The sequence below is a fragment of the Mizuhopecten yessoensis genome, unplaced genomic scaffold (assembly GCF_002113885.1).
Source record: "Mizuhopecten yessoensis strain PY_sf001 unplaced genomic scaffold, ASM211388v2 scaffold716325, whole genome shotgun sequence".
Lineage (NCBI taxonomy): Eukaryota > Metazoa > Mollusca > Bivalvia > Pectinida > Pectinidae > Mizuhopecten > Mizuhopecten yessoensis.
In genome coordinates this window covers 387,329-403,516 of record NW_018480060.1, presented here as the reverse complement: position 1 = coordinate 403,516, position 16,188 = coordinate 387,329, and the positions used below count along the sequence as shown (strand labels likewise).

Genomic DNA, 16,188 nt, shown 5'->3' with positions numbered 1-16,188 from the left:
ACTTCTAAGCTAACCCTTCCATCAGGATGACACATTATACATTGTACTTCTAAGCTAACCCTTCCATCAGGATGACACATTTTACATTGTACTTCTAAGCTAACCCTTCCATCAGGATGACACATTTTACATTGTACTTCTAAGCTAACCCTTCCATCAGGATGACACATTATACATTGTACTTCTAAGCTAACCCATCCATCAGGATGACACATTTGGTAGTATTGTTATATTGTACCTGTTATCTCTGACACTCTTTAATCTAGATAATACTTTTTGTGTTTTGCATTATATTGTTCTTTTAAAGTTAAACTAAAACTATATTCAAGATGACACTTTGGTGGGTTGTGTTATGTTGTGCTTTTTAGCCAATAGTTTATCCTAGATGACACTTCTGGTAGTGTGTGCTATATTGTATTTCTTTGTTAACTTGTGTGCATTATTGTATTTCTATGCTAACTTGTGTGCTATATTGTATTTCTATGCCAACTTGTGTGCTATATTGTATTTCTATGCCAACTTGTGTGCTATATTGTATTTCTATGCTAACTTGTGTGCTATATTGTATTTATGCTAACTCTATAGACTAGATGACACTTTTGGCGGTGTATTATACCTCAATTTCTATGATTTTTATTGATGCAGAAACAACATTGTGATGATATATTTAATGGTATACAAAACATCCTATAATAAATTGATATCTGATATTTTTTCAATAATCATTTGGATAAGTTTATAAAAACAAATTGTTATAGATTTCATATAGGGTAAAAAATGAAATGAAATGAAAAAGAATAATGAATTTGTTATTAAAGGAAATGATGCAACTGAAATTGTTTTCATCGCATACACAGGTACACTGCCTAAAACCATTCCAGGAAAAGTGTCATTCTTTGTTTCTACTTGCTTGGTTAAAAGGAGAGTACATTCTGGGGAGAATCCTGTATCATAATACACATGTCAACAAGCTCTCAGACATAGATACTACACAGTTAATTCTCTTATAAACGTTATATACAATATAGGCATTCATGTTCAGGTAATTAGACTACAATATATGGTAGAACCAAAACTCTACTACTCAGCTTTAGGTATCGAATTTCTACATTCAGGTTAACAGAATCAACATAAAAAGGATTATAAAGGGGAGGAATAATTATACAAGGTTATAAAACGTCTGGAAAGCAGTTCTACCTAAGTTAAGAATCATCATACAAATATTCTTCTAGTTTTCTATTCTATCAAAATTTGACAATTGCCATATTCAAGGAATTGATTTAGAAGTCATCTCAACCAAATTAGTAAATATGTGAGTTCCATACACCCAGTATTACTTGTCTTCTCTACCATATTAGTAATCATGTGAGATCCAGATATCCAGTATTACATTATAAGATATGAGTAGCAGATTATATAAACTGGTTACATATACACCATCATTAATCCCATTTTCCAGTGTCAAGCTAAATAATGTAGTTGTATAAATAAATACTGATTTTTTCTAAAACCTATCGGTCTGATTTTTTTTAATATAAAAATTCACCATTCCTGATTTTTTTTATTACAAGTCCATGTTTTCTAAATTTCAAAAGTAAATTATAATCAAGAGAAACTGGGTTATACATTTTGCCTGGTTTTTGAAGTTGATATATATAAAATCAATGAGAGACGATAACATTTCTTAGCAAATTAGAAAACAATCAAATATCATAAAGCAAACAAATATAATTGGAAGACAAAATATCTTAAGAAACTACACAGAAAGACAACTTTTTGCAAAATAAATACAAAGCTTACAAGAACATAGCTATAAAGCAGTATACTAATTATAGGTAGATTGTTAGTTATATACATGTAATGTGTGTCACAAAGGTTTACCTCGTTCACGTTCACTTTGGCCTTTGCTGATGTTTCTAGAAACTCTGAACTCCAGTTTCGGGCCAAGTTATTACCCTGATCCTTCCCAACTACTCGCTCGTCCTCCAAATCACATTTGTTTCCAACAATGATGATAGGCACCTGTAACGACAAGAATGCCTTTCTATTATGTTGACATGCACTCATACTTTTCACAATGCATAAATCAACATTTTGTTCTCATTAGACACAGTTCATTTATTAGGGCCAAAAGGCAACAGTAGGCTAGAAACATGTCCATCTAGATGAGGTTGGGCTTATACTTATGCTATACTTCTTGGTTCAAACCAAACACTCTTTACCTTACAAACAGCAACGGCTGATCAAGTATTTTACGTTAGATCACATCTTTGTGTAGAAAGAAATTCTAACAGATGGACCATTAATTGTTTCAAAACTATATCAGAAATATACAATAACGACTTAGATTAACCCTTACACATATTATGAACAGGGGTTGGGGAGGTGTTTTTTTAACTTTTGTGTCACATCATATTTCTATACAGTATACATATATTTTGCCTACATCATCTGTGTCTTTGACTCTAAGAATCTGTTCCCTCAGGTCTGCTAGGTCATTAAATGTTGACTGTGCTGTGATGGAATACACCAGAAGGAACCCCTGTCCGTTCTTCATGTACAAGTCTCTCATAGCTGTGAATTGTTCCTACAAACAAATACAAGATCAATTGGAGTTCAGAAATGAAAATCATTTCAATGAAACTTTGTCCAATACAATGTCAATTAGTGTCTTTTATACTTGTAATGGCCAATCAAAACATTAGGTCAATACACAGCCACACATATTAACTCCTCATTAATAACCTTAATACAATGTGTAAACTGTGTTGTAGAAACCTAGAATTTTAACAAAGGGTGACTGTAACAAAAATGTACAGTCCCCTATACCAACTCAGCAATCACAAAAAAAACCCAGATTTAACATGATAATAAGAATTAGAGTAAAGTTTTGTTTAGGCTACATTCGCGTATTCCAGTTGAAACGGAACGTGTGGCGCAGAAATTTTCCACTATAAACGAACACACTTGGACCGTTCTATAAGCAGAGCTAAAAATGCAGAGTTTCGGAGAATAAAAAAGTGTATCAAGAATAATATGCCCTTCTTTCATCCATCCACTTAATTACATAATGTATCTTAAAAACTACATGTGACTTGACATTGTTTAAGAAAGAAATAACGCATATTGATAATAGTCAGCATTTTAGTTTCGGTCAGGTACGTCTGGACCCCTCAATCTACGCGTACCAAATTTTCCTGAGGTCAGCCTCAGTCCAAATCTGTACCTGTCGTTTTCTTTACAGGTTCAACCGTTTCAACCGGATACACGAATGTAGCCTGTGGGATTTAATAAATAAGCTTTCACTTGTAGAACTTGTAATTAATTAACCATTAGATATTCACACTAACTGACTGTGTTGGTTACTTACAGTACCAGCTGTATCTAGGATTTCAAGCATACACTGCTGTCCGTCAACTTCCACTTGCTGTTAAAGAGAAGAACAAAATGGATCACCATTAAACTTCACAGCTAATGTAATGACCACTTTAGTGGTGGTCAGCTATCATATAATGATATAAATTGGATTATGTATTATGTAAGAGTACTGGTGTTAAAACCTAGATTATGAGTTTGAAATGTAAAAGCATATCTTCTAATGAAATTATACCCCGTAATTATTTCCCTTGTTGTAAATAGCAGACAACTTTATGTAACGTTAAGTGTCATAATTTTATGAATATTTGAGCTAGAAATTATTTCAAATGTATGTCCAACTATTTAGCCAGAAAATGTACTTAATACATGTATATTATATTTACAACAGCATTTATTTGAAATATTGAATAACTGATAATCATAATTTGTTGGCAATCAAATAAAATATTCTGTCCATAAATGATGCAAGAGCTCGCCTACAAATAGAGCCGACTTACTTTTCTGTAGCTGTCTTCAATTGTTGGGTCATATTTTTCAACAAAAATATTCTGTACAAATTGAACAGTCTGAAAAAGAACAGAAATGTTGGGATTAATATTTAGTATAGGCAAGATACTCATATTGCAGTAGCCTATTTTTTCAGTAACAAACATCAATCTTTAGTCACTGGATTAAATTACTACAGTGAATAACGAAGAGTAAAACACGTTTTTCTTAATTTGTCATCATTCTTAATAATCATTTAAATTGTGATCATGAGATAGGGATTATCCTTTAGCAATTAATTACATGTCAGTATTTGAATTTAGGCCAAGCACATACACTTAATCCTCAGGAAATCCATCAACACCTGCAATCATTTGTTTTTTATAACATTATCCTTTCAATAATTTCCAGTATACCAGGAATAAAGAAGGGTGATGCGCTGATTGTCTAGAAGTGAAAGTCAAACCATTTTTATCATACCAGAGCACTTTTGCCCACACCACCACTGCCTAGTACAACTAGCTTGTACTCCCTCATCTTTTGTGGTCCGAGATGGTATCAGGGGGCAATGCAAGTAACTAAAAAAACACAAATAACAAAATCTTACTATAACACAATGAATCAAAATTAAACAGTACATAATTTTAATTTGTTGCAAGTAAAAAGATACTGTTACTACCAGTAATACACTTAAATCAGGATATGAAAATAGCTCAAAATTAAGTTAGATACTGGTTATTTATTGAAATTAGACTACAGTGTCAGTGGTTATTTTCTAATGCAAGTAAAATTTGTTTAATAATTAAATATGAAAGAGGCATATGATAATTTTCAACAAGTTCTGGTTTTAGTATTTCAAGGGGATGAATATGGTTATAGTCGTTACATTTTCAAATTGTTGAATATTTCCTGGGACCACAGCCAGGTGCAAAAAATACATGCTTTAAAATCATGAGGCATTCGTTAGTGCTATTTCACTGGTAACCCTGTTACAATTTCCCTTCTGAAAAGAACTGTGTAAGAGTTTGTTTAAATATTTCGACTAAAATGTTTATTCATATATCCGTTTTGTTTACTACAACGTAGCACTCCTCTGTTCTGTGCAATCTTATCCAGCCATATTAAAGTAAAAACATTACATTCCAGGCGCGTAGCTGCCTATACGCGAGTACGCAGCTGAATCCACATTATTTTGACAACAAATTTTTTTTTAGTAAAAAAAATGTGGTTTGAAATTCAGCCGCGTTCGCCAGATCTGATAATTACCACACTGAATACTTTATAAATCATATAGCCTAAATCGTACACCATACCGTAGTATTTTTTTGAAAAGTTGTCGGCCTTTGCAGCTCTTCAAAGTCGGAAGTTTGCACGCGCCGTATTTTCGAAATGTAAACAAATGTTTACATCGAGTTCTTAAAAAAGTCATCAGCAGAATCAGCGATAGAAAAGAGGTAATTATAACTAAAATGTTACTATGTATGCCTAGTGTTTATTTGTTTCGGTCTGTTTGTTGAGTAATGACATGTTTGACCATGTCTGTGAACCGATTCTAGCGAGACTGACAACATTTTGAACTAACCAACCTTAATCAGTGAATTCATGATGCAAATGTGAAAAATTCTGGTGCATTTGTCGTATTAGTTACTCTGCATTTTTGAAATAGTTCCTTCTTGGTAGATTAGTTATATTGATACATGGAATTTTTATGAAAAAAACATTTCTGGTAAACACAACGCTCGTCATTTTTTTCATCTACGGAAGCGCATAAAGGTCAAAAGTATTCCGATTTCATACATGTACGGAGCCACAATTTATTCTTCCAGGTTCTAATTACGCAAGAAATATGGCACAGAAGAGAATTGACAGCTTCTTCAGCGTAGGTCCAAAAACTGGGCTGTCTGAAAAAGGCACCGATGCAACCGAGCCTAGTACATGTATGTTTACTTTAACATGCTTTTAACATAAAAAGCTACAAACAATAGTCAGTACATGTTAAGTTATACATGTATAGTTAATGATGACAACAATTGTAACTTTTAATTTTGTTTAAACTTTTCAAGATTCAAGGACAGTATGATTTCAAACTTTTACATTACATTCATTGCAATCCATGCTTTAAATATTCGAAATCAAATTGATTCTATAGTCAATTTTATGCACCAAAAATTCTAACACTTGTCCAAGTATCGTCATATGTATTCCATATGTATATTTATAGCGCCCGGTACGTCTGGTGTGAAGGAGGGTCCTGAACCTATGACTTTAGATAAAGATGAGCTCGTGGGGATTGCGTACAGTCCCGATGACTTGTATCCTGATCCAGCAAGGTTAACAAAGGCTTCAGATGACTCGATAAAAGTGAAAGTGCTGCAAAACAACAAAGAATGGGCCAAAACTTTTAAGTTTCCGTCAAGGTAAACTGATTCTGATTCATTTGATTTAAAGATGTGAAGTTATAACGGTTGCAGATCAATAGAAAATTGTAGTTTAGTCAACCAGTATTGTATAGAAAAATACCGTTAAAATCTCTAAACACAGTCCCGAGGTCTCAAAATCGATGGTTTATGTTGAGGTCTTTTTGTGAGTGGTACATGTGGGAAAATAGACGCAAGCCCGTCTCTTACCACTCGATTGTAAACCCATATTAATATACTGCTTCTTCCACTTGTTCGATGTTTGGTTCCATTATAATTATATTAGCGCGCTAATGACATGTTTACTATATAATTAAGACGAATAAAGTATAGTGAATATACTCATATATCTGATAACGTTATTGAAGTACCAGTATCATAAGTATACTAGTAAGATACTAGATATATACTATTAAAATGGAATCATTTGCTTCCCTGCTTTCCGGATTTCTACGTATTTGGTTGCAAAATTGTTCCATTTCAAGTTCGTACACTATTTCTTTATTTTATTATTTCAGTATTGAGTATGGAACGAAGCGTCAGTTCTCGGTAGATTGGCTAGAGAAGTATGACTGGCTTCGATATTCAGTTTCCGAGAATTCAGTGTATTGTGCTCCCTGTATTTTGTTTGGTGCTTCATCTCCAAAGGAGAAAACATTCATCAATACCCCAGTATCAAAATGGTCTAACCTTGGAAAGTACATCAAGAGACATACCGAGCCTGGTTCGAGTCATCATAGCTGCTGCGCTAGTGCTAGTAGTTTTATGAAAATCATCGAAGGGAAACAAGCAAGCATTACAGCACAACTGTCGAGAAACAAAGTCGAAACTGTTGCTAAAAATAGACAGGTGCTTAGATCTGTTATAGAGGTCATCATTCTGTGCGGTCGACAAAATATTCCACTTAGAGGTCATGATGACAACAATAGTAACTTTACTGTCCTGTTGAAAGACAAGGCCAACAGGGATGAAATCCTGAAAACACACCTGTCCTCTAAATCTAAGGTTACTTACACTTCGCCTATGATCCAAAATGAATTAATCACTTTGTTGGGAAATAACATAAAAGGCAAGATAGTTCAGCAGTGCAACGATGCTATTTGTTATTCATTTCTTGCAGATGAAGCTACTGACGCGAGCACTATGGAACAAATTGCTATGTGTGTAAGATATTATTCTGAAACTGAACAGGACGTGCGTGAAGACTTTGTGGGATTTGTGCAAGCAGAATCTACAACAGGAGAGGCTCTTTTTAACAAGTTTATTGAGGGGCAGCGGGACGCAGGATTAGACATCTCCAAGATGAGGGGACAAGGGTATGATGGGGCCAGTAATATGTCTGGTTGTCATCGAGGTGTGCAAGCTCGGGTCCAGCAAGTAGTTCCCCAAGCAATGTATGTGCACTGCAAAGCCCATAGCCTTAATTTGTCAATTGTGCATGCCTGTAAAGAGGCACTCGTCAGAAACTTGTTGGACACAGTACAACAAATCGGATTTGCTTTCAAGTACTCTGCCAAACGTCTTTTAGCTTTCAAAGAGGAGCTTGGCAACGATCCCGTGGCACAGGAAGAGATGCAGAAGAGAACACGTCTTCAAAGTCTGTGTGAGACGCGATGGGCTAGTCGGGCTGACGCACTTTACACTTTCAAAGCTGCATACACATCAATTGTAAGTGCACTGGAGGTGCTAGAACGAGAGGGAGACTCAAAAGCACGGAGCTACAGATGCAGTATCCTTGGGTTCGACTTCATCATCTCTCTAGTTGTGGTTGAATTCGTCCTCCAGGGTGTTATGCCTCTAAACAAGCTGCTACAGAAGCAGAATATCGACTTGATCGAAGCAGCCAAGGAGAGTCGAGTTCTTATAGCCACATTTCGTGCAGAGAGAGCCGATGATGCTGTGTGGGATGGGCTTTACGACAAAGCAGTTGCCATGGCAGAAGACCAAGGAGTCGAGCCTTCAAAGCCTAGAACAGCTCGACGCCAACAGCACCGTGGCAACGTGCCTGCCGACTCTGTTTCGGAATACTGGAAAAGAGCATTGTTCTATCCATTTCTTGATCATCTAGTTGTGGAACTAGAAGACCGTCTTGTATCCAGCAATGAGAGGTTTAAGGCTCAATATCTCATCCCAAGCCTTCTTCCTGAGCTCAGCCGAGATCACGAGGATTCCATCTTCCAGGAGTATGAGAGTGACCTCAGTGGGGATCGGGAAGCCTTCCGAAATGAGGTTTCTCGATGGAAAGTAAGATGGGAGCTGGAGGGGACAAAACCCTCAAATCTTACTGACACATTGAAGGCTACGAACAAGACTCTGTATCCAGACATCTTCACCTGTCTAGTTGTACTAATTACGATGCCAGTGTCTACCGCTACCGCCGAGAGGCAGTTTAGTATCATGAGACGCCTGAAAAACTACATGAGATCAACGATGCTCACAGAACGGATGTCTGGACTAGCCCTGTTGCACGCCTACAGACACATGGAAATAGATATTGATATTATCATTAACGAGTTTGCGGCCAGCAAAGGCCGCAAGTTAGACTTGCTGTGAAATGTAGACTAGTTGAAATAAACGAAAGTAAAGCTATTCATCTCCATTTTTATGCTAAAATAAATGGATTTTCGTTGGTCAAGAAAGCTCTCCGGAGGCCCCAAAACGCACCAAATTGCACCATTTATTTCAAAATTTTCAGGGGGGGCATGCCCCCTGACCCCCCCTAGATTATTTTGAATCCACATTCTTTATAGGCTAGCTACGCGCCTGCATTCTTTACATTGAAGTGCTTGATGTAGCATTTTAATATACAGCCAATCCCTGAAATAGGTTAACCACATACGCTAGTACCCTTAGTCTTTGTATTTTACTTCCGAGGTGGGGTTCAAAATATTTTTAACAATCACTTTACATAATAAATCTATAAAATAGGATCAAGACAGTAAAGTTAATTTTTATAATTTCAAGTTGTCTGGAAGTATAACTATATTGATATTTTTTATGTTGATGATCAGTTACATTCTGTATTTTTTGCTCAGCTAAGAAAGTTTGAGTTCATCATAGACATGGATCATGATATAATTATACTGTAATATCTATTTATCTCTAAACCACACTGTAAAAGAAAGAATATTTCACTGTTGGATATCCCCAATTAACTACCAAAGTAGTAGTGACTGAACAGGAAATGCCATTTGAGGTCGAGATGGAGGAAGTTGACATATGGGTCAGTCCATCTAATCCTCCGGCAAAACGAACCGCCGCTATATTTGTGTGTTGTACTTCGTAAACAATTGGAAGCTGGATACATTTATATATATGGTACAAAATCCCATAATAACCTTCGTTAACGAGAAACCAGTGTATGTCGATGAATTCGACTGGCTCAAGTCTGGCTTGTTTTTGACCAACCCAGACTCCGACTCCTCAAGTTAATACGTACCCCACCTTCCCCGAGGTTCACACCCAAATGTCAAATCTCTCCAAAGTCATGCCCGATTCTAGTAAGGCCGGCGACAGTAATAAACAACACAAAACTAACATAATTTTCTTAACAGTTAACATGTGCATTCAAATTTCTCAACTTACCCTTCCACAAATGTTTTCTGCCTGAATGAGTCAAATGACGTCAAAATATATATGGACAGTTTGATACTATATTTGGAAATTCTCCCAGAAAGCATCTGACGCAGACGCAAAGTTTAGTTTAGAAATGGACTTCCGTTCAATGGCGTCTTAGTGACCAAAATGTTTGTGATAGATATGCAATGAGCAGTAAAATGCCAAGAGTTCAACTGAGAGTGAATATATTTTCACACGCACTCCCACTGCATTCAAGCCGCACATAACATTTTTACGCAAGCACACTCGAACAATGAAACATACAAAAAATCCGCATGCACAACCATTAACACACAAATCTATGATACGCTTTGTTCTTATTTGATCGGTTGAAAAACTGAAATGATGATAATGTGCGGCTTAACAGAGCATTCTGTAATGATAGCCAGCACCAAAAAAACTGGACATGATGAAAACGAACGGATATGCGAGGCCTGATCGCGAGAGTGATTTGTACTTGTGCGAATTACACCGCTGAGCTAGTCTTTGAGCGCAAATCATGTGTCTGATCCAGTATAAGACTGAATGCTATCAACGGTCTGGCTAATGAAATTTCACCCTGACAAATGCAACATACTCAACATTACACCGAAACGCAACAAAATATACTGACTACAAACTCCACAACCACACATTAATTAATTACACGAAGTAGAATCCAGCAAATACTTAGGCTTAACATAACAAAATAATCTACGATGGAACAAACATATTAAAAACATCACAGCCAATGCCAATAGGTCAGTAGGTTTTCTAAAACGCAACTTAAAAATAAACTCGCCACATAAAAAAGAACTCACAATTGCACAATGGAATCTCCTTTGCATAGTAGCAGTACAGAGTACCTCAAGGCACACATACCCTATGCAGCCCTTGAATCACTGGTCACATGCAAAAATATACACCAAAAAATATACACCAGCTTTTACCTTTTACCTTTTATCTAGACCTTGTATAAAAAAAACACACCAAAAAACCCCAAACTAATCACTGTAAATAACCCCTTTTTTCATGCCTCTGTGATAGGAATCCCAAGGGCATAATCATCATTATTGATGGAGCCCCTGTACCCTAAAGAAGAGAAGAACTCATGTGATGAGTTGCATTTGTAATTTTTGATGAAGTTTATTATTCTTTTAAAACCAAATAACATCTCCGACTACCGTACTAGGCCATATATTTGAAAATAACACCTTGTGATTTAGTTTTTAATGATATTCCCAAATTTATTTCTTGTATGCTCTTCGGCTCGAGTTTATCCTAAATCGCTAGTATTTCGCGAAAATCTTCAAAATTTAATGACTAGTAAATAATCGAGGAGGTTTATCGTCTTCAAAACATCTGAAGTCGTGTGAAACTTAATTTGAAGAGCTAAACAACGAGTATGTGCAGTAACCTTCCGTAATTAATTCTTGCACTTTACGTCGTTTAACCTCTGGCCATAATAAAGGAAATAAAACAAAAACCAAAAAAATGGCTATGTTTTTCGTCAAATTTTGATTGAATTCGGCATATATTTTGTAGCTAGGCACTTATTCCATTTCTTGGATTATAAGGTGTCGTACTGCAACGTCTGTCTTCTGTCCGTCAACTTTTTCTTTTGAACAACTTCTGAGGAACTCGAGGACCTACGGTCATGATATTTGTACCTGGGATGGAGTTTTATAAAGGTCACAGGGGCCAAATATGTTAAAAATTTCAACCAACGATATCAAAAAAAAACATTTGGACTTGAGCCATATGATACTTGGGTGTATTATGAAAACCAGCAGTGCAAATCTTTTTCTTTATTAAGTTATGAGGTCAAACGTCAACTTTTTAAAAGTGCTAATCAGGGGTCAAAGGTCCAAATGGATTAAACGCTTTAACAATCTTCTTAAGTTCCATAAGGCCCAGGGTCATGCTATTTGGTCATTAAGAGGCACGGTAGTCTAGTGGTAGGATGCCGGGCTCGTGACCAAAGGGTTGCGGGTTCGAGCCACGGCACGGCACTGTGTTGTAGCTTAAGATACTTTACTCCACTTGTTCCAGTCTACTCGGCTGTAAATGAGTATGTGGTTGGGCAGTGCTAGAATTGTTGAATGCTAGCTGTTAGTGCCGAAATGGCAGCTCCGGCTGTATGCTCCCCAGGGAGGTGAGACTAGTATTGGCTGGTTGCAAAGGCCCTATAACCATGTATGGATAATAATTTGTTAATCATTTTGAGTCGACCTTCAAACTAGGTTGTGATAAAGCGATATATAAGAACCTCAAATTATCATTTATTATTATTAGGTACCTCGGATGGAGTGCTATAAAGTTTACTCATTAAAATTACCTTGACTTAGTTCCAAGGTCCCAGGGGTCAAATTTGGTAAAAAGTTCAAACAACAATATCCTAAGAACCATTTGGACTAGAGTCATGATACTTGGGTATGTTATGTATACTAGCAGTGCAAATCTTTTTCTTTTTCTTTATTACAGTAATGAGGTCAAAGGTCAACTTAAAGTGCTTACAGCTAGTCAGGGGTCAGAGGTCAACATGGGTTAAAAGATTTAACAATCTTCTTCTCAAGTTCCATAAGGCCCAGGGTCATTATATTTTGCCAGTAGGTACCTGGGAAAGAGTGGTATAAAGCTTCCTAATTAAAATGACCTTGACCTACTTTCAATGTAACGGGGATCAAAAATTCAAACAACAATATCCTAAGAACAATTTAGACTAGAGTCATAATACTTGGGTATGTTATGCAGACAAGCTGTGTGATTCTGTTTCTTTATTAAGTAATGAGGTCAAAGGTCAACTTTTAAGTGCTAGTTAGGGGTCAAAGGTCAACATGGGTTAAAAGCTTTAACAATCTTCTCAAGTTCCATAAGGCCCAGAGTCATGCTATTTTGCCAGTAGGAGTTTCATAAGGCTCAGGGTCATAATATTTTGCCAGTAGGTACCTGGGATGGATTGTTATGCAGCTTCCTAATTAAAATGATCTTGACCTCCTTTTAAGGTAACGGGTTAAATATGTTAAAAATTTCAAACAACAATATCCTAAGAATCATTTGGACTAGTCATAATACTTGGGTATGTTATGTTGACCAGCTGTGTAAATCTTTTTCTTTAATACAGTAATGAGGTCTAAGGTCAACTTTAAGTGCTAGTCAGGGGTCAAAGGTCAACATTGGTTAAAAGCTCTAACAATCTTCTTTTTCAAGTTTTTAAGGCCCAGGGTCATGCTATTTCCTTGCTTTATTTGTTTATAGTTAACGATATACATAATTATAGTGAATTCTATTAATAGAAAGAATTATTCTTTTTATCGAAGATTTAAGCAGAAAAATATGTGAAATTTCATTACTGATGAGAAAATTTCCATCTTTGTCACGTTAATTCACATAGTCCTAAAACGAGTCTATTATTCATACTTGCTTAAAAGTTCGCTACCAATTATATCTTTCAACGTTAGGAATTTCAAAAAAATGACAACCGGTAAATTTGTCATATAACACTTTTGATTCCACTTTTCCTTTAACTTGTGTTTCTTCATGAACAAAGGCCCAGGGGGTCTTGCTGGTTGGCAAGTAGGTTGTTCATGTGAATGAATTTAAGTTTTGTAAATGTTGATGACTTTGACCTTAGTTCAAGGTCACAAAAATCAAATGTGAAATAATATTGTTTATTGTGTGGGCAGTCAGACAAGGATAGTTTTACCTGCTTTATTTGTTCATAGTTAACGATGTACAATAATATTCCTTCATATTTTGTTTAATGAATGGGCTAAAGACAAAATAAAATAATAACTAGAACTGTAAGCCTAAGGCTAACTAATATACCCCCTCTCCTATAATAGGAGAGGGGGTATTAGTTAGCCTTAGGCTTACAAAGTATATAAACCAGAACTGTAAAGCATTGCAAAGCAATCCATAGTCTCCCACCAGTAGTTATTTATGTATATAGGTCACTGGCATACTTCCTGTACTCCCTTCCCATGCCAAAATATACTTGCAGGTCTTGTTAGCCCAGATCAGAGACGTATATAACACATGACTTTATACGTCTTTGCCCAGATAAACGAGTTTAGCTGAAATCGGCCTAGTAGTTAAGGATCGAAGAGTTGTCAAGACAAAGATTTTTAACAAAAAGTCATAACTCCTTAAAAAGGGTCGAAATGAAAAAATACTACCCTGATGCACTACATCAGGGGGTAATCACCATATCTGTAAACTTTAATTGAAATCGGCACAGTAGTTTACGAGGCAGACAAATGTTCTTTTTTTCAACAAAGGGCCATAACTCCTTTTTAAAGGGTCGGAATGAAAACATACTACTTGGATGCACAATATCAGGGGGCAGTTACCATTTGAAAACTTCCGTTGAAATTGGCCCTATAGTTTTGATTTTTTTTTTACCTGGATGAACAACTTCAGGTGGTAGTTATTATATCTGTAAAGTTTTGTGAAATTCGTCCATTATTTTAGAAGTTGCTAGTTTTACTTTCAGTCCCCTGTGCCACAAACGATCGAACGCTTTGGATATATCGCAAAAAAAGTAACATGTAGGATGTCTTTTTTCTAGATTTTCACACAAAGTATGATACATTTCAATCGATTGATGAACTGTACAATGTCAAGACTGGAAACCCGATTGATATTTCTATATCAATGAATTTTCTAATAAATAATTTATTATTTAGTTTAAAACTAGTCGTTCAAAAACTTTCCCAATATTTTTTTTTTTAATTTGATTTTTATTTTCATTTTAATGTGCAATATACATCTTCATCAAATTAGCAATTATCATAATCATCATTCATCAAGCATCATCCATCATAAACAATAGCCTCATTACCATCACATCTCACAGACATGCACCATCCTCATCATCATTCTCATCACCTTCATCATCACTTTTTTTAATACAAAACAACATCTCATCATATTTCATACAATGCATCATCATCATTATCATCATCACCTCATCATCATCACCTCATCATCATCATTATCATCATCATATCATCATCATCATCTCATCATCATCATTATCATCCATCATCATCTCATCATCATCATCATCAAAGCAATATCATTGTATCGTTATAATCATACTGAGAAAAAATACAAATCAACACTGGTCATTACCATAAATACTTGCATCATGTACATGTGATCATCATCCTCACTGTTATTATCAAGAAAACAAGATCACCTTCCACATGTCACATGACTCTCACATCCTGACATCATACACATAAAGTTGAGGAAGCATATGCAGTAACAAAAAAAAAATAAACAATAAATTATCTATTGTATACCTGCAGTGATAAATAAGATCAGATTTACATTAATGTATATTGCACTTTATTGGCTGGACAGACAAATAGCATGTAGAAAGAATTAAAGACGTTTTCCCAATATAACTAAGTAATGATATATGTCTATAATTGGCAGAATTTTCTTTACCTCCTTTTTAAATGATGGCATGACTAACGCTTGTTTCCAATGGTTTGGAAAGATTCCAGTTTCCAAAGAAGATCTATATAAATATTAGTGATAAAGAAAAAGCTATTACATGTGCTGTTTTTAACATGTTATGACTGATTGTGTCGCTACCAACAGATTTACCACTATTTAAGGATTTCAAAATGTCTGTAATGTCATCTAATTGGAAAGGTATGTCAGATATAGTGGCGTCCGTCTTAAGCTCTACCCTAGGTACATCAATTTAAGTATCGTCGATAGTAGAAACAAAGTAATCATTTATGATGATGGCTTTACCTAAATTTGTCATTTCGATGTTCCCAGCTTAATTTTTGATGGAAGGTGAAATTTTACAGTTATCTAATGTTTTAATCATTCTACGAACAATTTTCCAGAATAGCCTCCATATATGTTTAATGTATGCGACATGTACACTTGCACGGGCTGAAGGCGGTATGTTGGTGTATTTTCCTTTTTGCGATTGCGCAGTTTTGATGCCGACTTCACAGTGTTACTTTGCCGAAGGCACCCATCATAGCTTTATAACCGGTCCAGTTATACCGGTCAACTACATTACAATTACCCTAAATGCTGAACGTTTAGTAGGGGACTTTGGTTTAATAATCATATGTATGTACTCTTGTATGCGATCACAACATGGTATATTGGTGTGAAATGAAGTCCTAAATGTTTATCAGAATTAATAACTACACGACTTTCCATTAAAAGAAAAGATATTGGCCTTTTCGTCATACATTGGAAATATGCAACGTAAAAGAGAAATTTAGGACGACAGCCCTTGTGGACATGTAGTCTAATGGACGTATAACCTCGC

The 16,188-nt window shown here is 35.7% G+C and overlaps 2 protein-coding genes across 6 annotated transcripts in view; one reads left to right on the top strand and one right to left on the bottom strand.

Moving 5' to 3' along the window:
• The window catches only part of LOC110443111 (ras-related protein Rap-1b-like), an 18,941-nt gene extending 8,966 nt beyond the window's left edge, over positions 1–9,975 (bottom strand). For all 4 annotated transcript variants that reach the window (XM_021487111.1, XM_021487113.1, XM_021487110.1 and 1 more), the window contains exons 1-6: positions 9,867–9,975; positions 4,345–4,442; positions 3,876–3,944; positions 3,371–3,427; positions 2,447–2,587; positions 1,882–2,022 (exon numbers count right to left, since the gene is read on the bottom strand). In XM_021487111.1, coding sequence (XP_021342786.1) covers positions 1,882–2,022; positions 2,447–2,587; positions 3,371–3,427; positions 3,876–3,944; positions 4,345–4,401 — 465 coding nt within the window. In that variant the 5' untranslated portion in view covers positions 4,402–4,442; positions 9,867–9,975. The remainder of the gene's footprint in view (positions 1–1,881; positions 2,023–2,446; positions 2,588–3,370; positions 3,428–3,875; positions 3,945–4,344; positions 4,443–9,866) is intronic.
• Positions 4,504–9,204, top strand: LOC110443110 (52 kDa repressor of the inhibitor of the protein kinase-like). Of its 2 annotated transcripts, none has more exons than XM_021487109.1 (2): positions 4,504–5,318; positions 5,691–9,204. In XM_021487109.1, exon 2 carries the CDS (start codon positions 6,699–6,701, stop codon positions 8,832–8,834), a length of 2,136 nt encoding a protein of 711 aa, XP_021342784.1. In that variant the 5' UTR covers positions 4,504–5,318; positions 5,691–6,698; the 3' UTR covers positions 8,835–9,204. The 2 variants fall into 2 exon arrangements, with proteins under 2 accessions (XP_021342784.1, XP_021342783.1); XM_021487108.1 differs by having other exon boundaries at positions 4,504–5,801; positions 6,086–9,204.
• Positions 9,976–16,188: the final 6,213 nt, after the last annotated feature.